The sequence below is a fragment of the Aplysia californica genome, unplaced genomic scaffold, assembly GCF_000002075.1.
Source record: "Aplysia californica isolate F4 #8 unplaced genomic scaffold, AplCal3.0 scaffold00131, whole genome shotgun sequence".
Classification (NCBI taxonomy): Eukaryota; Metazoa; Mollusca; class Gastropoda; order Aplysiida; family Aplysiidae; genus Aplysia; species Aplysia californica.
Genome location: NW_004797401.1, coordinates 209,441 through 235,708, shown reverse-complemented (window position 1 = coordinate 235,708; position 26,268 = coordinate 209,441). Strand labels below are relative to the sequence as shown.

The following is a 26,268-nucleotide window of genomic DNA, read 5'->3' as shown; positions in this document are numbered from 1 at the left end:
AGATAAGGACGATAGACGTTTGATAGCAAAGAAGAAGCAAACCACACCAGAGCACCCGCCAACCACCCACATATTTGCCATGCCCTTATACAACTTACTTCCCAGCACCTAAAATAAAACTGATCCATCATTCCAGTCAAGAAGAACAGACCTTTAAGGAAAAGAAAATTGAGGGTGCTAAAACAAAACAAAACAAAACAAAAAAGATACAAGTCATTCTCACACAACAAGTCGAGCTGCAGCAGCAATAAATTAAAAATGACAAAAAGCATTTTCACAGAGATAAATAAACTTAAGATATGGATAAGACTTCGGTCAATGCGACGTACCCTGCGAGTACATCGTACACATTAAATACGGACACCAGACGTTACCAGTAACCTCAGCCATAATTCCAAAGCAAAGGTACAGTCGGTCAGTAGACTAAAAAAAAAAACTTTGCTTTTCTCGTAGGAAAAAAGAACGTATTGAAGGAATCGATTTGATCAACAACAGACACTGGTTTCAAACGTGGGGTTTTTCATGGAATCAGAAAGGATTGAACACAGCCTCAGACAGACATCTTGACACCTTGTTGAACAGGTAAGGAGGAACCTCGGTTCAACCGCTTGGTCCTGTAGAGAATAAATAGAGGAATAATGTCAAACGGGTGCTTCAACATTTTCACGGGAAGAACAGCATGAGAACATAAACAATTAGACAACAATGAGAGAGAGAGAGAGAGAGAGAGAGAGAGAGAGAGAGAGAGAGAGAGAGAGAGAGAGAGAGAGAGAGAGAGAGATAGAAACAGACAGACAGACAGACAGACAGACAGACAGACAGACAGACAGACAGACAGACAGACAGACAGACAGACAGACAGACAGACAGACAGACAGACAGACAGAGAAGACAAAGAGACCGAGAGTCAGAGAGAGAGTGTGTATGTGTGTCTGTGTGTGTACTTGCGTGTGTGTGTGTGTGTGCGTACGTGTGTGTTGACGAGAGCGTGCGTGTTTGTGTGTGAATGTAGTTACTATGCCGTAGGAAATTCCTCTTTGTGGAGATCGATAAAAACTTATCTTATCTTACCATACGCAAAAGCAGTAACAAAATTGACTAAAAATTCCCAGAATGAAATCTTACCACAGCAATGTGTCCCCACTCTCAGGAGGGTCATTAACAGTATCAAAGCATTTATAAATAATAATTAATATGTGTGTGTGCCTGGAGAAGTCTCCCAGCTGTCAGAAATTTTCTGTATCGAAATAAGGGCATATTCTTCAAGCAAATGTAATGCACAGCATGCTAATTTTAGAAATTTTCTGTATCGAAATAAGGGCATATTCTTCAAGCAAATGTAATGCACAGCATGCTAATTTTTACAATCTTTTCAAAGACCGTGAGTAGGTTTAAAGATATGCCACATTTTGTAACACAGGGTATAAAAAAACAAAAGTCTGAAGAAAAAACCAAATTACTAGCACATTTTTAACCTTTGGTGAAGTACAACGCATTGCAAAAATAGCTGATGAAAAAAACATTTAGACTTAAAACATGATCAAGTCCTTTCAATGTGTTATTTAGAAACAGTTCAACGTGTGTTTTCAGAAGGAACTAAATATATTTTTTTACCAGGAACAACTTTTTAGACCTTTTCAGCCCATTGCTCAAGGGGGCTCTCGTGGCCAAGAGGTTAAGGTGTTGGCCTCTCATTCAAAGGTCCCGGGTTCGATTCCGGGTAGCGACCAAAATATTTTCTTCTCTAAAATTGTCTCCTTTCACATCCTTTCCTGATCTCTAACAATGTTCTGTTGTCTGCTTTCATTTCCACTTTCTGCCCCCACGCCCTCACCTCCTTTGCCCCCTCCTCTGGGCTCCTGACTCTTTCTGCAGCCTTTCTACTGCTACTCCTTAGCTCCTCCTTACTGCTGTCTTTCTGCCACACCCCTGATCTTCTGGTAGGAAAGATCTACACCTAGCCTTCTCGGACAAGGGCGAAAAATCTCGGAGGGCCCGTGTGCAAGTTGCGCACGTTAAAGATCCCTTGTTGGTCTAAAATCGATAAGAGTAGGCTTCGGCCGCCACCCGGGCAAAATTCAAAATTTCCTACCAACGAAAAAGTATTAGGTGTGTCCTGCGCGCTCATATGACCTTATGCAGTTGCGAGCGCCGTAAAACCCTATACTAAACAAACAAAACCATTGCTCAAAAATTGCTTTGTCGAAAACTGGGACCTTTCTCCATGCACACACGCGTAATAATATCTTAAATGAAAGACGGGTAGGTATTTACATGCAGATTCAAACAGAGCTAACACATGACAAAAAATTAACAGGAAGAATCTTATAACGAGAGTTACACCATTCACTGTGAAATCTGCCTGGAGCATTGATGAAGAAAGACACACAATAATAAAATTGAATGACAACCTGAGGAGTAGGCGAGTTGGCAAGGAACATCGATGCTAAATATTCAATTCCTGAAGAAACCCCCCCCCCCCCCCCCCCCACTATACAAAAAAAGTGAAATGGGCACATATTGTACTTTATATATACTAGATCTACAATGACAGATGACTTTTTTGTTAAATGACACCTGCTGACAAATCTGCTGTAAGCTGACAAAACGCCTTTTTTCATTTTTGGCGCCAATTTTTTTTTATATTTGCTAAATCGAAAGCCTTATCAGTTACACTGCTTGAGTGAAAAAAATCAGAGTGAAAAAAATCAAAGTGAAAGTATGACAAGTTTTTGAATAAATTAGAATTAAAATTTCAGAAGAACGCCTTTTTAAAAATGCTAACGCTGAGAAAAAGCCTCTTTATCTCGAAACAGCTGTGAATGAAAAAAAAAAGTGTTTTGTCAGCTTATGGCAGAAATACAGAGATAGTCTAAGTGAAATAGAAACTAAATAGAACATCGAATCGTACGCAGTACTTGGAAAGCAATTATACGGTTAACGCAGCCAACAGCTGAGTAAACTAAAGTGCAAACATTCCAAGACACGCTTAATAAGAACAACTTAGTTATGTGGCCTCTTATCCAGACAGCAGAAAGCATTCCAGGGTTTACTATTCTTCAAAGCTTTTGTCACATGATGAAACAAAATGCTAGATAAGAAAAATACATTTTACTGCACCAAGTGCAAACGAAACTTTAAAATTATAAAGAATTACTGACTAATCATAATTTATCTACCGTTACACAACATCACAAAGGTAATGAAATTAGATGACGTTGAAAAAAACCCTAATAGCCAGCCTTCTCTTTTAAATAAAACTGGAAGCACCAATGGCAAACGGAAATTTCTTTACCACCATTATTCCTACAAAGGATAAATTTATCAAAACAACACCAAACAAGACTAGGGGTTGACTCGGCAGCAAAACACGGGGACAAAATCAAACAACAAAGGCTCAAAGTGTCAAAGAGACAGAACTGCAAATCTCAACATCGAAACGTTTTCTGTATTGCACTTTGAGAGGGAAAGGGATAAAATTAGACAAGTCTCGGGGCAGCACTGATTTGGTTGCAAACACTTGGAGGTGCGTCATACAAATCTGAAGCTTCAAAAACTAAGAAATGTACAGCATATTGGGAGGGAAGAGGGTCAGAGGAGGGGAAGAGCAATTGAAAAAGTTAATTTTCACGAAAACAAAATCTAATTGTTGAATTTATGTTCATTTACTATATGTTATGGCTGGTGTCTCTGAGAATAAAAAACCCACTTTAAACGTCATTTAGCTCTGCTAATGGACTATTTATAGACTAAATTCAGAGAAAGGTACCTCAAGTTTTGGTCTATCGTAATTCCTATGTCGAAAAATTATAAAGTGACGACATGAACAGATTAGCCAACCAACGGTGGAGATAAGGAAGAACAGGCTTTTGGCAAGTGTCTGGTTTCCTTTGACTATACCAAAGAGTCTACATAACAAGAGGGGCCACTTCTCTCTTTGAGCCAATTAAAAAAGTGTCCTCAAAATTCGGTGGCGCCCTCTTAGCAAATGCGCACCCTTTGCGAACAGAGTTACCCGACTTGAGTTTAAAAAACCAAAGGGAAACTACAAGTTTTTAAATAAATTTCAGAAGAACGCTTTTTAAAAATGTTTACGCTGACAAAAAACCTCTTCGGAGGAAAGGGTGATTGTTTTCTTCGTTTAATTTGACTTAAGAATGAAAGGTCATTGAAATAAAAAAAACACTAAAACTCAACACTGAACGAACCCGAACTGCAGATGAACAGCAGTCGATCTGCGCACGCAAGGAGGTGCTATTCCTATTCTTCTTCTGGAAAAATAAAAGAGAGCTTCAAAACAGACTGCAGTGCCATCTGAAGCAAAGAGCGAACTTCCGGCGGACACTTTTTTGGCTGAGTGGCCCATCTTGTTATGTACTATCTTTGACTATACTGAAGGAACTACAATTTGAGTGGCTAAAACAAGTACAACCTGATGATAACGAAATCTAACATCTAATTTTTTTAAAATTGCTGTCCTCTGTAAGTTCGACGAAATTTTGAGCACACCTAACTAAGCAAGTTCAATGACAGATAGACCTAAAATGGAGAAAAATGAGACAGATAATGGAAACATCATCATAAGATACTTTACTGTACACTTAGTTTTTTCGTAAGAGTTTTATTACGGCACTTACAACACAAGTAGGTCATGTAAGTGCCGAAGATTAGAGAAGTTACTAGAGAGTAACATACAAAGAAAAGGAGGAGAGATACGGACGATAGATGTTTGCTAAGAAAGAAGGAGCAAACCACACCCGATCACCCACCAACCACCCACTTTCCATAAAAAAAATAAACATTTTAAATGAAACGGTCCCTCTCCATACAGCTGGAAAATATGCAACTTTCACAACTTGCCTCACTGACTGTGTAAGTCAGAGAAAAACACAAATGACACTGATGAGAAGCTCGACAAAGCAAGAGAGTATCGGCAGAGAGAAATATCGCAGACATGCGCCAAAAAAAAAAAAAAGTGGGAGCTACTATACATATATACATATATATATATATATATACATATATATATATATATATACATATATATATATATATATCGCAGACATGCGCCAAAAAAAAAAAAAAGTGGGAGCTACTATATATATATACATATATATATATATATATATATATAAACTATTAGAACCTTGAATTGAATGTTTTCAAAGAGAGCAACTAAACAGTTCACTGCCAGTGACCAGTGACAGGGCTCGTTATTTACTTTATTATACTTAATACACTTACGGTAACTGTGGTAGACAATAATCTATGGTTGGATGATACACAGAGTGGGAAAAAAATGTGGTGTTGGGAGGGTAGAAGGACGTTTAAATATTGGAAAAATTCAACGAAAAGCCTTCAGTAAACATTTAATTTCAACTTTATAGCTTTGTCAAAAAATGGAAAAAGAGAAAGAAAAATAACACAAAGCAAAAAGCGTACAATTGAAAAGATAAAAACTGAAAAATCTACAAGCTCCACTACGACAGAGATCCCTTCATATAATATACCAAAGACAGCGCAAAAGAAGGAAATCCAAACAAAATACAAACTCATACAACATCTGGATGCAATCAACTCAAGAAACCTTCCAAGCTTTAAGTACTGTGAGCGAACAAAAAAACCCATACTCATTTGCTGAGCTTCCAGGGATTTCCAGGGAAAAAAAAACAATGTAGGTAATTGATTGATTATGGAGGAGTGTGAGTACAGCAGCGGATATCAATTCTGAGCCACCCAAAGTGGCGTATTAAGCACTACCAGAAGCATATTTTTAATCATGAGGTGCAACCCGGCTCGGAAAAAAAAATCTGAAATTTTCTGACTCTGCTGGAATGTGCGCATGTGGACTCAAAATTTTACAGATCATTCTGTCTGGAACATCAAGTGTCAAGACTCTTTTTTATATTCAGCACAAGTCAGGCCAAGTCCAAACCATTTCAGAAATCTGGATTTCCCAATTTATTCGCATAATTGGAACTTCTGTCCTTATAACAAACATTACTATGTTCTCACCAGCTTCAATTCAATTCAAATTTCAATTTCAATATTCCCATAGAATCTATCTTAGGTACCACAAGAGACTTCAATTAAAAAGTCTCCTGTAAATTGTCCTAAATATTTTTCTTCATGCTGTCTCTACTCAAAATTTCAGCTGACTTATTGATTGAACCCATTTCATCTCCTCTTGGACATACTGATCTACGCACAGCTTGCGAGGTAAAACGTGAGTGATTTGGAAACAAACTTTCAAATCTGCAATGATCTTCAGACTTCGTCTCTGAGACCCTTTCAACACTTTGTACCCAGGCTATTCTAACAAAGAATATCTATACACTTCGTATAACAAAAAAGTTTTTTTCCTAAACTGCACCAGCCACAGACAGATATGACAAAAAAACGGGGAGTGGATAATGAAGTGCATTTTTATAGCATCTACTCCTGGGTACACACAGCTTTTGGCTGACAATGCTATAGACTCTCCACTCATGTTAACACCAAAACACAAATTACACCCATCATTTTTTTTTCCTTTAAAAAAAAAAGGGGGGGGGGGGGGGGGGTAGAAGGGTCAAGCAACATCACAGGTAAAAAAACTAACCAATTTACTTTATGGCCACAATAAATATCTTCTCGTCGAAGAAAAAAAAGCATATATTTCCTCCACGGTAAATTGGTCGACATTATATACTGACAACTCAGCCAGAGAAAGCAGAACCTATTCTACAATCACAGACGTCAAACCATGCGCACGCACACTGTCCTGACACCAGCCACAGACAGAAATGAAAAAAACGGGAGTTACAGCTACTGACTTGGAGTGAGAGCAAAGATTACAAATCAAGGGCATAGTGCTCATGCATCAATACAGTCATGACACCTTTTGCTCCTAGTCCCAGAACTAATAAATGGCTCAGACCTGTAAGTTCAAGGAAAGTGTATGCATATGTGATGGCAAAATGCAACAAGGGAAGAAGAGGGGATGGGGGAAGAGACAAATCTACCTCTTGTGTAATGTCACCTGAGATAATGCGGAGGGAAAAAAAAAGAGATACATAAATATAGACGTGAATATATTTAAAGAGAACGGATTTTCGAAGAAAACACCCAAAGGTGAAGGAAAAATGTAACACACTACACAAAAAAAAAGACTGTTTTATAAAAAAAATTAGGCTAATTCATAACAGAACAATGAATAAGACAAAGTTAACTCTCTGATCTTGCTCTCTTAAGGGTCTTGATGTAAGCTATCCTATACAGGGGTGCTTTGGTAGAATTCACAGAATGTCTTTACAAATCTTGAAAGATATCAGCAAAATGCTCAAAAACTGTCAAAATTTGAAAACACTGCTTGATATACTTTAAAAAAAATTAAACTTTCAAGTCTGAAAAAAAATTACCCTGACAACACCTTAAAAGCAAAAGCTCAAAACTATCGTTACCTGCTCCAGTGACTTCCTCGCATAAGAAAACCTACTGTTGTAGTTTTGACTTACCTCGGCGAGTTTAAAGGACTGGTTCCTGTCTTTGCTCTGGAGTCATCTTTGACGAAATTTCTGCAGGTTGCAAGTTTGGATTCCAATGCCTGGTCAAGAGCAAAAAAAAAAAAAAAAAAAAGTTCAGTTATTACGCTCTCCTCTTCCAGGTTACATTTATTTATTATACAATAAAACATCTGTTCTTTTCACTATGTAAAACCCATGAAGTATCAGGTTCTATCTACGAAACGGTCTTTATTAAATCAAACAGCTTTGGAAGAAAAAATATATTTGAGAAAACTGCCCGAAAGAGGAGAAACAAGGCAGACTTCCCTTGTTTTAACCACAATCTGCTGTATTTTCCCCTCACAGTAAGTTTCATCCATATTTTAGAGACAATAGGAAGATATGCATGACAGTACCATAACTTTCTAATGCATTATTTTTCTCAATAGACCATTTTTTTTTTTTACTCACATGAAATAAGGATTCCCAAAGTTTAAACAGTTCACAAACCAAGCAATAATGATTAAATTATTTGTATTTGATCTTACTCAGTTTCAAGATATCAACACACTTCTGTTTAATTTTTTTTTTCAAAATATACTTTGGGAAATTATGTCCCATAAACTGATGCCATTGAAGATTTAAGAATCTAAAGAGAGAAAAACTCCAGTCCCATGCTCAACTACATCAAGAAAAATTATTACAAGTGGGGAAAAATTATTACGGAAACCAAAAACGAAATTACAGACTCTAAAAAAGTTAGAAGAACAAGTCAGATGATCAAATCCATTACACATAAAAGACATCCGATCAAATTGTTTCTCATTATTTTATTTTGGATACACAATAGTTCAGATAGATACATCTGCAGTAGTTCAGATAGAATAGATACACCTGCAGTGGTTTAGACGGATACATTTGCAATAGTTCAGATAGATACATCTGCAGCAGTTCAGATAGATACATCTGCAGTAGTTCAGATAGACACATCTGCAGTAGTTCAGACAGATACATCTGCAGTAGTTCATATAGACACATCTGCAGTAGTTCAGATAGACACATCTGCAGTAGTTCAGATAGATACATCTGCAGCAGTTCATATAGACACATCTGCAGTAGTTCAGATAGATACATCTGCAATATAGTTCAGATAGATACATCTGCAATATAGTTCAGACAGAATAGATACATCTGCAGTAGTTCAGATAGACACATCTGCAGTAGTTCAGATAGATACATCTGCAGTAGTTCATATAGACACATCTGCAGTAGTTCAGATAGATACATCTGCAATATAGTTCAGATAGATACATCTGCAATATAGTTCAGACAGAATAGATACATCTGCAGTAGTTCAGATAGATACATCTGCAGTAGTTCAGATAGACACATCTGCAGTAGTTCAGATAGACACATCTGCAGTAGTTCAGATAGATACATCTGCAGTAGTTCATATAGACACATCTGCAGTAGTTCAGATAGATACATCTGCAATATAGTTCAGACAGAATAGATACATCTGCAGTAGTTCAGATAGACACATCTGCAGTAGTTCAGATAGATACATCTGCAGTATAGTTCAGACAGAATAGATACATCTGCAGCAGTTCAGATAGATACATCTGCAGCAGTTCAGATAGATACATCTGCAGCAGTTCAGATAGATACATCTGCAGTAGTTCAGATAGATACATCTACCTCCACAGGGGAATGAAGCCAGGGTACACTGACAATAAAGTCATGGAGTGAATGCTGTATCATCAGATAGTTAAGGCCAACAGTAATGGGTGGTAGAGCAGCCCTTTGACGTTTTGCATGTTTCTTTCTCAAGAGTAACACAGAACTTTTGTGAGACAGCATCAATCAAGGCAGCCATTCCTTCCTCTAACCCAAAAGCTTTTGCCTCATTTTTTTGCTTATTTTTTTTTTTAAAGAAACAATGTTACTGTTAGGTAACTACAAATTAGCTAGCTTGATGAACACCCCTCATTAGAAATATATCGACTTAGACAGATGCAGTGAATCACTAGAAGCTCATGCAATCTTGAGAGCAGCATCAAATTCATCTTGGGCAGCTTTAAGTACGATATACTTGAAAATCCAGAAGAATTAAAAACCTAACCGAAAAAAAAATAGATTAATAAAAACTATCCAAAAATTTTCCTTGTATAAAGAGCATACTTCTTTTCAGAAAATCAATGAGCATTATAGACGAGAGAGGGGCAAATCAGCTCATTTGTCTTCTGTCTGGCTGTATTAAAATAAACATAATCAACTCTGGCCACCTACAATTTATTCCCGACCAGAGTGCCACAGATGTGTTTTTGGCCGGATACCCTAGCACAACAGTTTCCCCACACAGAACAGCAGGCGCTATCCCGTACCCACTGGCAACTGCAACATTTTAACAATGCTGAGAAAAAAAATGGATTGTCGCAACCCCCATAAAAAAGTCGGGATCAAATATTTTTTTTTTAAATTGTTTTTGTTTTTGTTCTCATTATCATGTTTCTATAGTATGTTTTCCCTGGACTAACTTGTAATTTTCTGCCCTCTAACATACTTCATGCACGCACGTGCAAATTTCACTACATATAGCATTGCACTACACCCCAGGCAGGTACGCTTCATGCTCCACTTAACACTGCAGGAACAAAAAATACAAAACAAAAAACCCAAGAAAGTCATACTTTTGAGACACGAAATCATCATCCCCTTTTTTTAAAATACCATACTCTGATTGCAGGCATGCAATTGAAGATTTTTCCTTCCTATAAAGAAAGAAAAATAACCCAAAAAAACCCCAAAAAGCAACCCCATGCCATGCTTAGTCATCAGTCGAGTGAATTTACAGTTCGCTTCTTTTAAGAAAAAAAAATTCATCAACATTAATAACGATCCACATGACAAAAATGCAGGTATATACAGATCATACCTGAAGTCGGCCCAGTTCACCAAATATGGTCAAATATGAGATTTATTAACCACTTTTCAACCATCAGGAAGTAATTTAATTAAATGAAATTATGAACTCCCCACAATGACACTAAATGAAAAGATATTTCAAACAAAATCTTAATTTAAACTCCCAGTCCTCAGGTATCAAATTCCGGCACTAATCGAACTGTTCAGTATGTTTGCAGACTAATTAAAAACTTGTACATGAGGATAATCCTGGCTGTCACTCTGCCAGCCATGGGAAATAATATGGTGCGTTGAGGGGACACTACGGGATGATGAGTACAAGGACTAAATGAGGATGTAATAAATTTATTGTTCAATCTTCAAAAGTAAACAGTAGCAAAATGGTCTTTCACGTTAAACAAAAGAGAGAAAAAAGAATATGGTTTTTTTTTCAATTCAGCATGATATTTAAGCCTCTACCATGCAAAGATAAGTTTTCTGCAAAATAAGAAATAAATACGAAGCATAAGTGCACTTTCATCTTAACTTGTGCCATTGTGACTGAAATGAATACATAGTTCTGGCCTGTGCCTATCCACTCAAAACAAAGTAATGACCACAGCACAGCATGCACAGGCAGTAAGGAGCAGCAAGAACCTTTTCACTATGTTGGAGGGCAGGATTACAAGACTATACACATAGCTGCCAGATGGCATTATACCGAGCTCTCCGGCCCGCTTTCGGAATGTCCAGAATCGGATTTTAGCCCTGAGGAGTTTCTTTGGGATCTATCAGATCTCCCTGTGAACTGAATTTAGCAATTTTTATTTTAATATAATATAACTTTTCCGATGCATAAACCTATGAAAACAACATGAAAGCGTATCTGAAAATGTTCTATAAATTAAAAATCAGATTGGACAATAAATACGAGACCATTTTGAAAAAGAGTGGCATTACATACTGTTTCATTCCTTGCCCGTGACAATATTTCCTTATGACAACATTACTTTCAATTTTGACAAATAAATACGTTGGAAAAGCAACAGCAGAGGAAAGGTAAACAGTCAAGAGCACATTATAAGAAACCAAATCTCCGTGATCTGATATTTTGAAAGCAAGGACATATTCACCTACTCAACCCACTCCCATACCACACACATTTCCATATCAGCCATAATTGATTGTAAACGTTAAACAACCCCCCCTCCCCCCTCCACACAACTTAAATCACTTAACACTTTGCCACCACAAGGCTCATACAGTAAAAACTCTTGCCATCAAAGGCAAAGGCATTTTGGGGAAAATCCCAAGAAACTGGGTGGTAAACATCTAGAGGTAGACTGCTTCTACCCTTCCTGACAAGCCTAACCTGTGCCAAGGAGAAAGGATACAGCATCCCTAGAGAAACATGGATGTAATTTTTAAAAAAATTTTTTTTTTTAAACCATCTTTAAGTGTAAATCCAGCTCACCCAGTCTTCTTTGGGCAACAGAAAAGAGCCTTATCATTACACCACAGACGCCGGCCTGGACAGGTACGTCCAGCAAGCGGCTCATTCGTGACCGTTAACGGTTGAGGGATCTTAATCTCAAAATCAATGCATTTACTTCCACAAACACACACATTAAAATCAATATCTAAACATCACTACCTCAGAATTACAAATGTCAATCTGACATTTTTGGCCATTTTGAGTTGCTAAGACCATGAGGTTAGAGACCAAAAGTTCTATCTGCTACGTCAAAATCGTCAGATTATTTGGAGTCGTTGTCAAGATATTTAAAGAATTGCATTCCAAAAAGCTTGACATGTGGTGAAGCTCAAAATCTTTTACGTCAAATTTCTCAAAACTAAGCACTATGTAGATAGAACTCTGTAATTCTAAGGAGGCGAAATAACAACTATACTTGTAACAGAAAATACCAGTGCTGATAAAATATTGCAATGTGTAAAAGGAAGACGAAGAAAAACAATCAAAGGTACATGATCATAACAGATTACATTTCATGCTTTTCGAATTACAAAAACTTTTCTAAAAATTATTTCCAAGACAGAAACAAAAATCACAGGCCAAAAACAAAAGCATACATCGAAACAGATTGTTTTAAAACAAAATAATGACAATTATTAAAGACGGAGTACTCCTACAAATCTAGCTAATCTCAACCATGACATAAAGGAAAATGAGCTCAAACACATACCCCAACTTTTCTCAACAAGTCCCCCACTATGTTGAGTGCCGATATTCTTGCTGAAGGAGTCAAGGGGGTACCACCAGTAGAGTTGTTCGTGATTCCAGAGGGCGGAACTGGGTGAGAAAGAACACAAAAGCCGCAGAATATTTTATTCAAAGTCGTAAAAATGTTTCTGGATTTACAGGTCTTGTTATGTCCCCCGAGAATCAGCATGCGCTGTGTGTGTGTGTGTGTGTGTGTGTGCGTGCATTTGTTTGTGAGTGTGTTTTAAGTTTTAGTATGAGTTTTATGGCACTTGCAACACAATAAGGTCATAAAAGAGCCGAATATTAGAGGTGTTACAAGAGAGAAACATTCACAAAAAAGAAGGACGAGAGATTAGGACGATAGACGTTTGATAGAAAAGAAGGAGCAAAACCACACCAGAGCACCCGCCAACCACCCACTGTTTGTGTGTGTGTGTGTGTGTGTTTGTTTGTTTGCTCTGGTGTGTTGTATAGGTGAATGTGCATGTGTATGTGGGTGTATGCAAGGGTACATGTGTATGTATGTGTGTTCTGAACTTAAAAAGATCATGAAAGCAGCGTGAACCATGTTCACACAAATGTTCTACCACCTTCAGTACTACTTGTCTTATGTATTTCAACATAATTCATTTCTAGATTAGCTTAAATAGCTCGACTTCTACTGGCCATTGCAAAGGTATCTCAAGCGGGCCAATAAAGAACCTTACCTTTTCTCACCTTATCTAACCTTATGTTACAGGCATACTCAAAACTTTTTAAAGAAGTCAATCTACTGTAATAAATCCCTCACAAGGTGACAAAACGCAGAGCTCTTCATACTCCTCAAGAAAATCAAAGCAGAACTTTCTCCAAGACGGACAAAGCAATACACTTGTCAAGACAGGCAAAGTGAAAATCTCTTCTCTTCAAGACAAGCAGAGCAGAAGGTTCCTCAAGAAAAAGTAAAAAAACCCAAACAAGCGGAACTCCTATTAAGACACAGCAGAACTCTTTTCAAAAAAGAAAAAGTGGAACTCTTTACTACAGACAAAGCAGAGCTTTCTTCAGTTCAGTCAAATGGGAACTCTCTTGAAGTCATCATCTGCAGAAAATCTCTTACACGCCAACCGACAATGCAGAACTTTCTTCAAAACAGACACCTCAGAACTCTCTTCATAACAAAGTGGCGGAACTCTTTTCAAGACAGACAAAAACGCAGGAATTCTCTTCACAATGGACAAAGCAAAAGGAACTCTCTTCAAGACAGACAGTATTAGTTTTAGTAGAGCTTTTATGGCGCTCACAACTGCATAAGGTCATATGAGCGCCAATGGGTGGATGTTAACAGAGAAGTCCTTACAGGGAATCGGACTTACTCTGCTCACTTCTCTACCTTCAACAGCACAAAGTCTGCTTCGACTATCAAGCAGCCTGGAAATAGCGGATCACAAGAGTGTGACAAACATACAAAAAGAGTAGAGGAAAATGACGATAGTAAGGATTAGGAAAGAAAAAGCAACAGTTCCCTGTTACAGTTCAGGCACAATTATGAGCATGACATCGATGAATCAGCCCATTTACAATTCTAGTGTGAATAAGAAAGGGTCAATGTCCCCCCTTTGGGAATGGCCTAAAGACACTTCAGTCAGAAGCACCACCACGGGGGGTGTCAAGACAGACAGAGCAGCAGGAAATCTCTTCATAAGAAAGTGGCAGGAACTCTTTTCATAAGAAAGTGGCAGGAACTCTTTTCCTAAGAAAGTGGCAGGAACTCTTTACATAAGAAAGCGGCAGGGACTCTTTTCAAAACATATAAAGAGGCAGGAATTCTATTCACGACGGGTAAAGCAGCTGGAACTCTAGACAAAGCAGCAAAAACTCTCTCCGAGATGGACAAAAGCGGAACTCACTTCTACCCATCGGAGTGGTGGGAGTTGTGGGCGTCGTCCCCTGAGCGGCGTAACCACTGTCCTGCATTGGCTGACCAGCCGACACCCCTGGGAGGCTCTCTGAGCTCGTCTTCATGACCACATCTTGATGTTTCTTTACATCAATTTCTGACTTGAGATCTACGGAGCAGAAAACAAAATATCATCCATTGTTGGGGGGGCGGGGGTGGTGTTTGTAACATCATTATCAGGCTTGAAATCTAAGAAGCAAAATGAAAGTATTACCAAGGGGTTGATAGTGGTGGCACACATTAATGTTAGACATGAGATCTACCCAGAAACGAATATCTTACCTGTGTTTTTACACTTCAATGTCAAACAAAAGATTGATCACACATAAAACTAGATGTGGTCCATAATTCTTCACCAACCATGGCAAATACATGCACATATAATGCAAATAAGAACATGTATTTCACGTCATTTACAAAAAGTTCCAAAAATACAGCAAATAACACCAGGGATGCCAAATGATTTTTGAAAAAAACAACCTGAAAATGAGCGGAGCATCACATCTCACCTGAACCGAACCTTGTAAAGCTTTTAAATGAGCAAACAAAAACACATTCTCTCTTACCTCTCCCCTTTCCTTTGCAATTCCAACGGATGAAAAAAACCCCCCCAAAAAAACGGACATTTGGCATCCCTGTAACACTAATAAAAAGTATATCGTCACTACGATAAGTTACATACAACCTGACGGAAACGGAATCGAAGAAAAAAACGTAATTTATACTAATTGAATCCGATTACTTTGACAGGTCAAAAAATATTTTAAAATCTGATAGCTGTGATTTTACCAAAGTACTTGGCAGCTCTTCTGATGGCAGTTTCAGGCGTGGTACTCGAAAAAAAAATAAAAACAAGGATGAAAATCAGCCCATCCTACAAGCATCTGTCAATTCATAAAATCACATGAAGCAAAGTAACCAAAAAAACCCCCCATCAGTTTTTACCTCTAGCTTCGTCTTTCAGCCTCTGCACAGTGTCCACCAGGGTACCTTTCTCATCCAGTTCACTCTCAAGGAATGCATTTCTCTCTATGGCCTGAAGATGGAAATACGGATAATTTTGAAAATCTTTTTTAGTTTTAGTAAGTTCTACAGCACTTGCAACTTGCAAAACGATCAAGTCATTTAAGTGCCAAAGATTAGAGGTGTTACTAGAGTGTAACATACACAACAAAGGAAAGAGGAGAGATAAGGATGATAAAAGCCTGATAACAAAGGAGGAAAAGATATCAGAGCACTAACCACCCACTTTGAAATTCAAAAGAAACCCCAAAAAATCATAAATACAGTATATTAAACAGCACCCATCCTTCCCTTTCCATCAAGTACGACATTTCCAAAACAGGAGGAGGTGTGCACATACAAGGTAACACCATAAAGCTTAAGGTAGAGCCATTGAACTTTTTATTATATGTGGCAGAGTCAAGACGGGTAAAAAAAAACTAAATAAATTCATGAATACAGTTTAAAAATGTAACAAGTGGAATGTTCATCGCCATCCTTACCTCGTTCAGTCTATGTTCAAAGTCCTCTAGTGAGACCACAGTGGCTCTGAAAAAAATCCAGAACAAAAGTGATTAGCGAAAAGTCTGACAATACAAACCCATCTAGTTTTTACAGTTTTCTCCAAAACTGTAAAAACAGCAAATTCACTAGGACATTAAAGTCAAATTTACACCCCTCCATTCTAAGATACCCTAACAGAATCATCTCTAAAAATGATGATGTAAAAGAAATAAGAGCATAAATTGAGTGATTATGTGCCTTGATGCCTGCAACTCCAGCTAAGATCACAAACTTACATTTGAGAATTTTCAGTCATATTTTTCCCATTCAACTTTCTAAGCCTAGAGGAGTGTAGTTTCTTACTCTTCCATGACATTTGTTTAACTTAGTGACTTAGAAAATCTGCTTTAGCTAATCCAGTTACTACAGCTGATTCCTTATTTCGGAATGCTTCCAACAAAACTATAAGACATACAGCATGTAGTGCATACTTTATCATACAAAAATCTGACCATCAGAAATGAAAAAAAGAGAAGTAAAAACTTTATTAATAGAAGATAATGATTACAATATCATCTATGAATCTATTTACATGTTTTACCTGCTGGCTTGACAATAAAAAAATTCTGATGTCCTTTTTAACATTTTTACAACAGTAAGATACGGCAACTAGACATGGACAACCTCAAATTCTTTTTTCCAACCTGGGCACAGGGTAGCAAAGCTGACTGGCCTTTTACAAGAATAAGCATGCAAAAAAAAACTTCATGCCAAGATAAATACTCGCAAAAGAGCTTCTTATTGAGCTTTATAAAAAAAAAGACTGTGTCTTACCGCTTGGCTCTCTCCAAGTCATCGTTTGCTTGTTCCAATTCACGAACATACTTAGCCAGCTCGTTTTTGTATGCCTCAACTTTGGCGAGGTTGTCCTCCAGTTCTGTCACTCTCTTATGACTGTCACCCTGTAGTTTTTGTAACTTGTCCTGGACAAAAGAGAATATTCACATTACAAGTTACCTCTCTAAATGAAATCTAATTCAAGCAAAACATTAGTTTATGAGAACCTTTTGAGCCCCTTTCAGAACTAAACTATGCTTTTCAAATTTGTTCTTGTTGCATCTTAAGATTCTAACATAAACTAGTCAACAAAAATTAAGGAACATTTGAGAAAAAGTGTATAACTTCGAAAGCAAACTTCAACACGCAATGAAATTTGGTACACATTTTAATCAACATGTGTATAGCAATTCCCAAAAAGAAAAATTAAGTTATTCCATTTTAACTTGCTTGAAAAAAGTCAGAAGTTAAAATAACTTCGAAACCGCTTGACAATTTTTGGGATTTGTGATTTTAACCCCTACCAAACTCAATTAACTTTTCAAGCAAGTTAATTGAGTTTGGTAGGGGTTAAAATCACAAATCCCAAAAATTGTCAAGCGGTTTCGAAGTTATTTTAACTTCTGACTGCAACAAAAACAAAACAGTTCAGATGATTTCAATAATGAGTATGCCCACTGCAATTGTCCTGGCACTCAATACACCGGCTCCTCATCGAGTTCATGAGGTTGGTGAATACTCTCTGAGGCATCCCCTGCCACTCTGCCTACAGCATCTGAAACAGTTGCTGCGTGTCTCCTGGAGGGGTGTGGTTGTCTCTGACTCGACGTTGCAGCTCATCCCAGAGGTTTTCTATGGGATTCAAGTCCGGACTGCAGGCTGGCCAGTCCATTCGGTTGATGCCAGCCTGCTGCATGAAGTTTTGGACAAGCAACGCTCTATGAGATCGGGCGTTGTCATCCTGGTACACTGCATGTGGCCCCATCTGCTGCAGAGTAGGTAGTGCTAATGGACGGAGTATCTTATTTCGGTAACGTATTGCAGTGAGATTCCCTTGCACTTGGTACAGAGGTGTTCTGTGGTTCAGACTGAAAGCACCCCATACCATCACGGAACCACCTCCAAAAGTCATCACTTCTCTGACGGCTTCATCGAGGAGCCGCTCTCCGTGTCGCCTCCAAACCCTGATACGACCGTCATTGTGATGCAAAGAGAACCGGAACTCGTCGCTGAAGAGAACGTTTGCCCACTGTTGACGTGTCCATCTTACTTGGCGTCGCCAAAAGGCAAGACGAGCAGCCCTGTGTGCTGGGGTGAGACGCTGGCGGACTGCTGGTCGACGTGCATTAAGTCCAAACTCATGAAGACGTCTTCGTACTGTCTGACAACTAATATTAACACGAGTTGCCGCTCTCAGCCGTGTCCGGATGCGATTTTCTGGAGCGGATCTCGACTGCGGAGCCTGTTTATGAATAAATCGGTCTTCCCTTGCATTAGTGGCTCTTGGTCGACCTGATCTGGGTCGCTCTTGGGCACTACCAGTGGCGTTGGCACGCTGAATCAGCCGTGAAATGACAGAAACGGACACTCGAAGACATGTAGCAACTTGTCGGAGTGAAACACCATCTTGTACCTAAGCAATGGCTCGTCCTCTGTTTACATCAGACAATTTCTGTCGAGGAGGCATGTTTATGCTTAGCCCCACAGCAGCAGAATGGTGTATCCACAGTGCAAATGAGCGAGTGCAAGTCACTCACGAGACATGAATCTTGCAATTGAAAACTGATTTTTGAGCGTTCATAATTTTTTCTGATGGTAAGAGCTAGATAATAAAAATCGATAATTGGAAAACATTGGACCTTTTTGCCCCCTCCCCAGTTCATCGCACAAGGAGTCATGCGCACTTCAAACCTTGGTGTGTACAATCCCATTAGTCATAGAGTAACATTTCACCAATATCTAGTTTTTCGAGTAAAAGTAAAACCTCGAAAGAATACATACAAATATATCACTCTTTTTGCAGTACGTTCCTTAACTTTTGTTGACTAGTTTATATCTTCTTAAAGGAATTATATTTTACATCTCCATCCCGGGAGCCTAAAAGTTTGCTCAGGTAAAACATTGAATAATTCTGAAAAATATCAATTTTTTTTAACTAGAACTGGTTATTTCAAGCAATGTTAAAAAATGCAAAAATGCCAGAAACTCAGTCTTCATTTTAAGAGTACATCGGTTTATAAAAGCAAGTAGGCTAGACAAGAAACCCTTACCCATTTTCCTTTACTGTTCATACATTTGAGAAAAGATTGACCCAATAAAAGTAATCTATAGCAGGGGCACGGCAAGAAAAGAAAGACAGAAACACCAGAGGGAAAAAAATAAATAGGAGTCCGAGTAATAGTACCTTCCAGTGGTGCCCTTCAACTCCCAACCAATCGCTCTTTTTTCCTTGAGTCAAAGATACCGTTTGCTTGAGACTTTGTTGTGTTAGCATCAAACGGTATACAGGTGCATTCTCAGAAGCACTCATTAATCCCAAAAGCACAGTAAACAATACATACCAAGACCTTTCTAGAAAGATCAAACACTATGGAAAACATCACATGTATTAAAAAAATTGTTTAAGTAATTCCAAAAACTTTTAATATCTATATTCTTAAACTCACTCTGTCATTTCTTTTTAAATAAATAGAGGTGTTTGAGTTTAAGTATGTGAGGGAAAACAGCTAGTGTAACAAAATAAAACGTTGATGACAAAATTGGTTCAGCCGTCAGTCATGATGTTTTCAACTTTTTTCCTCAACAGAAACAAAATGAGTGCAAAATCTTACCCTGAGTGAATCACATTCATTTTGAAGTCTGTCATTAGCTAGGTTTAGCTCCTTATTTTTCTTTTCTTCCTGCTTGAGCTGAGTCTCCAACTCCTGCTCAAGCTCTCGGCTGCTGATCTGATAATCTTCAAGCTCCTCTTTTGTTTCCTCTAGTCTGTGGGAGACACAAAAAAGGTGGTGTCATTTGACTCGCAAGTCAGAACAGTTAACATGAATTCCAACCCATGTTTACAGTCTACAATTATAATAGCTTTCATTTCCTTTCCTTCTCCACTAACTTGCAACAGTAAAGGGATATTTGTTCTAATTTCTACAAATGAAAGGTGAATTGAATACAATATTGTTGCAGTGCAAACAAAATTCTGGGTCATGCAATCTTTTTCTGAATATTTTAAGTTTGAAAGCACAGCACTTACAAGAAAAAAAACCCCACTAGTATGATTACATTTAGAAAAAAAAATACTACAAATGCAAACTTAATCTCATTATCCTGGACCTATAAGAACATTGTAATCACTGCTACCAAAAACATGCAATAAAACTTGCCCCTAAATCGCCATGTGGTAAAATCAAGGCTGGCCCTCCAGTGTGTTTACAGTGACAAAAAACCCCACGGTGATGGAGAATGATTTTCTAAATTTAAAACATCCAAAACACACTCATGCTACAAAAGTATCACATTTATCATTTAATTGATTAAACTTCAAGTTTTCATGCTTCCATTCAACGTGAGACTAATTTCTGCTCACTTTACACCTACAGTCATCATTCAATGGTCAACCTTAGAGATCTGGACTTACTCTTGTTTGTACTGTTGTGCTAGATTCCTCCAGTGATCTGCCTCTTGATCTTTAGAGGCAAACTTTCTCCCGGCATCCATGGCTACGATTTCCAGCCTCCTCTATGCAGTATTTGCTTTAACTGTCCAATTACACAATCATTTGAAAAATGTCTTTCGTAAATTTGAAAAGGAATTCAGATAAAAATTCACTTGCATGATAAAATAATACCACAGTTTGGAAATCTATTCACTAAGAGAAGTCACATTTTAAGAATACATCCTCTACAAATCTTAATAAAAAAGCAAAATTCTCTCATGAATCCACATGGAAGTTAACAAGTGAAGAACACAGCTACGAAATTTGCCCACTGGTCTGGAGTATGACCTGAAATGAAGAAAAAAAAAATTCATAGTTTTGCATTGTGGCTTTATTTGTCAAATCTAAATACCCTTCCCGTTCACCCCACCCAAAGTATTTTCATACAGTGAACAACACGGATTTATCATTGTCCATCACGTGCCTACATGTTTTCCTTGAAAGAAGATAGATACCACCAGCAACAAGCAGTAAAAATAGTCATGACAGAGACAGAGAAAAATCTATTGTAAAACATTTAATTCAAGAGATCAGAATCATGATTGATTGATTTCATAAAATACAATAAATATCAGGTAAAAGTGTACCATCTTAACTAAGAAAACAGTCAGACAGGTATTTTCACAAACATTTTTTTTTCTTCCGTTCAAAACACATGTGAAATGAAATCGTTATTTCTTTTTTTTCTCTTCATCCCTTACAGCAACATGGGCGTAAGAAAAAAACACAATAACAAAGGTAGACATATACGCAGAAAGCCACCCTTGTCCACGGTGGCAACTCAAACTACGGAAGTCCTCCCTTTTAGGTAAACGAAGTGCACTCCACTCAGAAATTAACTTTTGTTTATCTTTATTTTTTAAGCCCATCAAATCTGCTTTCGTAATTTTGTGAAGGGACCTTGACAATTTAACCCTTCAAGGTAAAAAATAATTGCATTTTTGTGACTCCCAATAACAGCAACTGGTTAAATTATGGGCAGTCGACTCCCAAACCAGTTGAAATAGGAGGAGTCGACTCCCAATATGCCTTCCTTCTATACTACCCTGCTATCCCAGTCCCAATTCTACACCCCTTCCCCAATTCTAACCCTAAACCATACAGTAGAAAAATATTCCAGTACTGTCTAGGCCAAAACTAGAGACTGCTATGCTAATAAGGGCAGCAATGACAATATCAATTCAACAAGTCAACAAAACATATCAGCATGACTGTTGCTTAAAAGGGCCTGGGCCTTGGCGAGGTCCATTTCAATTTCTAATGGCCGGCTCTATTTCTCCGAACGCTCCGGAAAATAAACTTGAACTCTATTTCTCTTTCTCCGAATGCTCTGTAAAAATAAAGCCTGGGGGAAAGATGGTTCGTAATCGAGGCATACGTCTCATTCAAAACACGCCAAGTTGGTAACTCTAGATGTTCGACATTGTTCGTCCAATGAAATTATAGAAGAAATTGATCCACTTAAACATGAGGAGCTCGAAAGGATAGTCAGGAAACAAAAAAAAACAAGACTACATTTTTCTAAACAAAATCTTTCAAATGAGCTTGATTTTGTATGAAATGATACTACCTGATAAAAAAAACAAGCTTGTTTGATAGTTTTGAATACCATTGTGCAGGTACAAAGAAAAATTTGAGTGTAAAACATTCAAAAATTGACCTATATTATAAATCCCCTTTCGAACCTCAGGTCATTCATAACAACAAGAGCGTCCAGAAAGGTTATTCGAAAGGGCGTAACTACACATAATGTCTTATCAGCTTGTGAGAGGGGGTTATTCATGTGTTTCTAACACTTCATAAATAGAAATCAATGAAAGATAGAGCGTTATTTTCATAATTGATTAACACACTCCCACGGTAATTATGGCGAAAACACACGTTTCCTGGCGCGCGCGCTGTACACCAACAGTACACACTGAGTGACCCCGGCGGCCTGCCTGGAACGTCCGACATAATCGGTTGCTGATATGATTCGCATCTCAGCACAGACGCAGGACAAGAGTTAAGTTAGGCCTAGAAAACATATACAAGCTATCTACGTTCGCTAGGCCTAAAGAAGTCTAATGTTCAGTGCTTCCAGGCGCGGCATCGAATCCCAGTCCAGGAAAGTTGTTTTTTTCTTCTCCTGAGCCTAAAATTTAAACAAAATGATAATAAAAAATAATAATTAGACTCACAGACCAAGGAAAGACAGTATTGAATTTTAACCTGGCCTAAATTGGTAAAAGGAAAAGTATAGATAGGCTATACTAAGGCTTACTTTGTACAGAGCCAGCAGACCAAGGAAAGACACTATTGAACTTTAACCAGGCCTAAATTGGTAAAAGGAAAAGTATAGGCTATCTATACTAAGGCTTGCTTGTACAGAGCTCCTCTTGGGGACATAACCAGAATGTGCATGCTTCACCACTAGATCTACATTTTAAAAAACTACAAGGCAACAAGTTATAATAATGGGAAAAATTTGTTGGTCAGTCGAAAAGAGGACCCAAAAAAATTTTTTTTTAAATAAATAAATTTCAGGACCGGGATCAAACCCACACTCATAAAATAATGATTTGTCTTCAAACGCAGACGTTCAAACACAGACGCGCTGTTACTTCGGCCATCAGAACTTCCAACAATGAAAGGTAGATTAACTCACTTGCGACTGGGCCCTTTCACCAGTCACAAGCGTTGAAGACTGGCGTTTTGGGGGGTATTTCAATAAATCACCACATCTCTCAGAATTACCCTATTGTAATAATTTTTTGACACAGTAAAGTAACATTCAAGCTTAATCTAATACAAAAAACTAAAGTTGTCTAAGTCTAATACTTTAATTTGTATGATTTTTTAAAAATTGGCATGAATTTGATTTTCGAAAAATTTCCAGAGACGTGACAAGTAGAATGAAATTCACTGCAACAACAAAAATAAAAGTTCAAAGTGTTCTGGTTTGATTTGTATACATGTGCAAGTGTTTGGTGGAAATATAAAAGCTGGTCTGTGAATTGATTCAGACCCATACACTGAATTACATGAGACAGATGTACGGCACGACGTTGTGATTTCGTTGCGCGAAAAACAACACCGGTACTAGTGCTAGATCTAGCCCTAGAACTACGACTCGGGCCGTGTTCGGGTACATATCCAGGATTCTAACTATTAGACACATCATATTCTGAGACACTAGAACTAGTAAAACGCACAGAAGTATAGAAAACGGCGAAATTATGTGATTCTTGTTCATGCGACTTCTTCGACCGTCACTCAACGCGACTGTCGGATTACTATGAGCTGTATAGAAAAAAACAAAGCGCGAGTTCCGGTCTGTTCAACCCCAGTTGGGGTCACTGTCCTTCACCTTCAATAACTTAAAAACTACCGGCCCCAGAGATACGAAACGAAGTCTAAGTAGCTCAGGCTTGGCCAAACAAGGGTACGAGGCGGGTCTCGCGATCCGTGCGTGATTTGTAGAGCGAAAAAAAAATTCCAAAGTTGGTCACGCAGGGCTTGTGAGACCCGTCGCGAGCGTCATGGCGGGGGTCACGCAACTGTTGTGTGACCCGTCTGAAGTGAGTTAAGCTTCATATAGCCTAGAGGCTAACACACGACGTTTTGTTTAGCACTGGCGCTAATCACAACGCTGCATTTTACTTAGCACTTGCGCTAATCGCACCGCGGCGTTGCAAATAGGCCGCACTTCCTTTTAGTATTATTAATTTGTATCTTTTATAAAAACAATCTTAACAATTCTCGTTCCCTAAATTTACCTTCTCCTCAAAGTTGTACACACACACACACTACACACACAAGCGCACGCGAGCGCACACACACACACAGTCCAAGCAGTCGACAATGAAACCTAATGACGTGGCCTTATAGCGAGGGTCCGCCACAGTGAGATCTAGATCTAGTCTAGATCTAGTCAACTAGATTCTAGCTAGGGAAGCCCAGGAAGAAGACAAAAATAGATGGCAGAAATACGCCATATTTGGGCCAATCACAGAGGTAACGATGACTTGCCAGCAGCTAGATTCTAGACTTGAATCTAGGTGCTCGCTGCCTATGGCCACCTCTATTCTCACCCGGAGTGAGAATAGTGCAGGCGAGTCTTGTGGCTATTCTCACCCGGTGCGCGTTCACCAAATTTTGCGTTCACCCTAAACCACAGAATTCTACACTGTGATAACAGAAAAATTGTAGAATTCTGTGCCGTGAACAAACGTTCCATTACAATAGTAGCCTACTAAAAGCGTACAATTTTGTCTGTGGGCAGTGGAGAGAGAGAGAGAAAGAGAGAGAGCAGTAGCGCAAGAATTTCCGGGCAAAACAAAATGGCGACCCGCGTTGTTCGGCTCGATTCGAAAAGTTAAATAGCCGTAGCATCTTTGTAGACAACCAAATTTATTTACTTTTGTGTTTTAACATCATTTTTTAACTTTGTTTTGGTCAATTTGATCGTCCACACCGATAGACAGTATTCAGAAAGAGACAGAGAGAGAGAGAAGAGGGGAGGAGTTGATCTTGCGAGAACTTCCGGGCGGGTGAGAATAGCCACTTTCGCTGCCTACACTCTCCAATCTCCAACAAGTCTCTCTGTAGCTTCATGTGACATGTGATCTAATTTGGTGTGCATATTTTTCCTTGAAAGAGATTTCAATATTTATAATAATAATAGAAAGGACATAATGATAACAATAATAATAATAATAATAATACGCCACCAACAAGTCTTGGACTTGAGATTTTGGCTTAAACTCAAAACAAGACTGACAAGAACGTTCAAGAAGTGCCTCTGCCAGCCCTGCTGCCTGCTGTAGTCTCTCAACCTGAGCAAGCAAAAGGTAGCACTTGACATCTTTCTACATTGCACTAGAGAAAAGTATGCATATACTAATTTGATAACGTTAATCGTTGTAGAATTCAGTTAATACAAACTTAAAGAAGTACCATAAATCATGCTCGTAAATTTCAAGTTTAGCTGGCACCCAATAACATCGTCGCCATTTTGACGAAATTACGGAAGTATGAAAATAGCTTTGCCAGGTTTTTCTTCGGTGTCAGCATGAGAGATTGTCAGCCCTGCCCAAACTTCAAAATAAGCGCTGGCCATTTTTCTTAGACTGCAATATTTTCTTTCAAAGAAATAGATGATTTGATTATAGATCTATTCAAGCCCTGTCTCTTTTAAAAAAAATCATATTTCTGGCAAAGATGCAAATAGCTGAAACAACATGAGACTTGTATCACTCATTATTAATTAGTTATCATGCGAATATCTTGAAGTAGGAGATGGAACATTTATCGTCTCCATAAAGTTTCGTGTTTTCTTGAATCGTAGTTCATTCAGTTACAAATGAGAAGGCACTGCATCATGTACATGAATTACTTTGAATAGGCATACACTTCTACGCTGTCTTCGAAAATGTTTCTCTCGATTATACACAAACACTCATAGTGTTAGAAAACATGTCATACGTAGAGACCTCTGTTCCATAACAGTAATTGTATTTAAGGGCAAATCTTGAGGGCTACCATAATAAAAAGCACTTTTTCTTGACAAGCAAAAAAGCATGTAGCGACTTGGTCCCAGGAGTTTGATGTAAGGTCCTTGCTTGGTCTCCAATTACGCCTAAGCTGGGTTAGCGTAGAATCTGTTTAGAGCTTTTTCTTTTCT

General features: G+C 38.3%; 1 protein-coding gene across 4 annotated transcripts; it reads right to left on the bottom strand.

Annotated features, from left to right (window-relative positions):
* On the bottom strand, nucleotides 1-25,617 carry LOC101852234 (nuclear distribution protein nudE homolog 1). Of its 4 annotated transcripts, none has more exons than XM_035969255.1 (11): nucleotides 25,542-25,617; nucleotides 20,526-20,891; nucleotides 19,726-19,879; nucleotides 16,892-17,040; nucleotides 16,057-16,102; nucleotides 15,497-15,587; nucleotides 14,502-14,660; nucleotides 12,593-12,699; nucleotides 7,497-7,585; nucleotides 7,005-7,021; nucleotides 1-614 (listed from the first exon to the last, which is right to left on the bottom strand). In XM_035969255.1, exons 2-10 carry the CDS (start codon nucleotides 20,603-20,605, stop codon nucleotides 7,018-7,020), a joined length of 879 nt encoding a protein of 292 aa, XP_035825148.1. In that variant the 5' UTR covers nucleotides 20,606-20,891; nucleotides 25,542-25,617; the 3' UTR covers nucleotides 1-614; nucleotides 7,005-7,017. The 4 variants fall into 4 exon arrangements, with proteins under 4 accessions (XP_035825148.1, XP_035825147.1, XP_012936907.1 ...); XM_035969254.1 differs by lacking the exon at nucleotides 7,005-7,021 and adding an exon at nucleotides 6,816-6,919; XM_013081453.2 differs by lacking the exon at nucleotides 7,005-7,021 and adding an exon at nucleotides 6,881-6,919 and having other exon boundaries at nucleotides 448-614.
* Nucleotides 25,618-26,268: the final 651 nt, after the last annotated feature.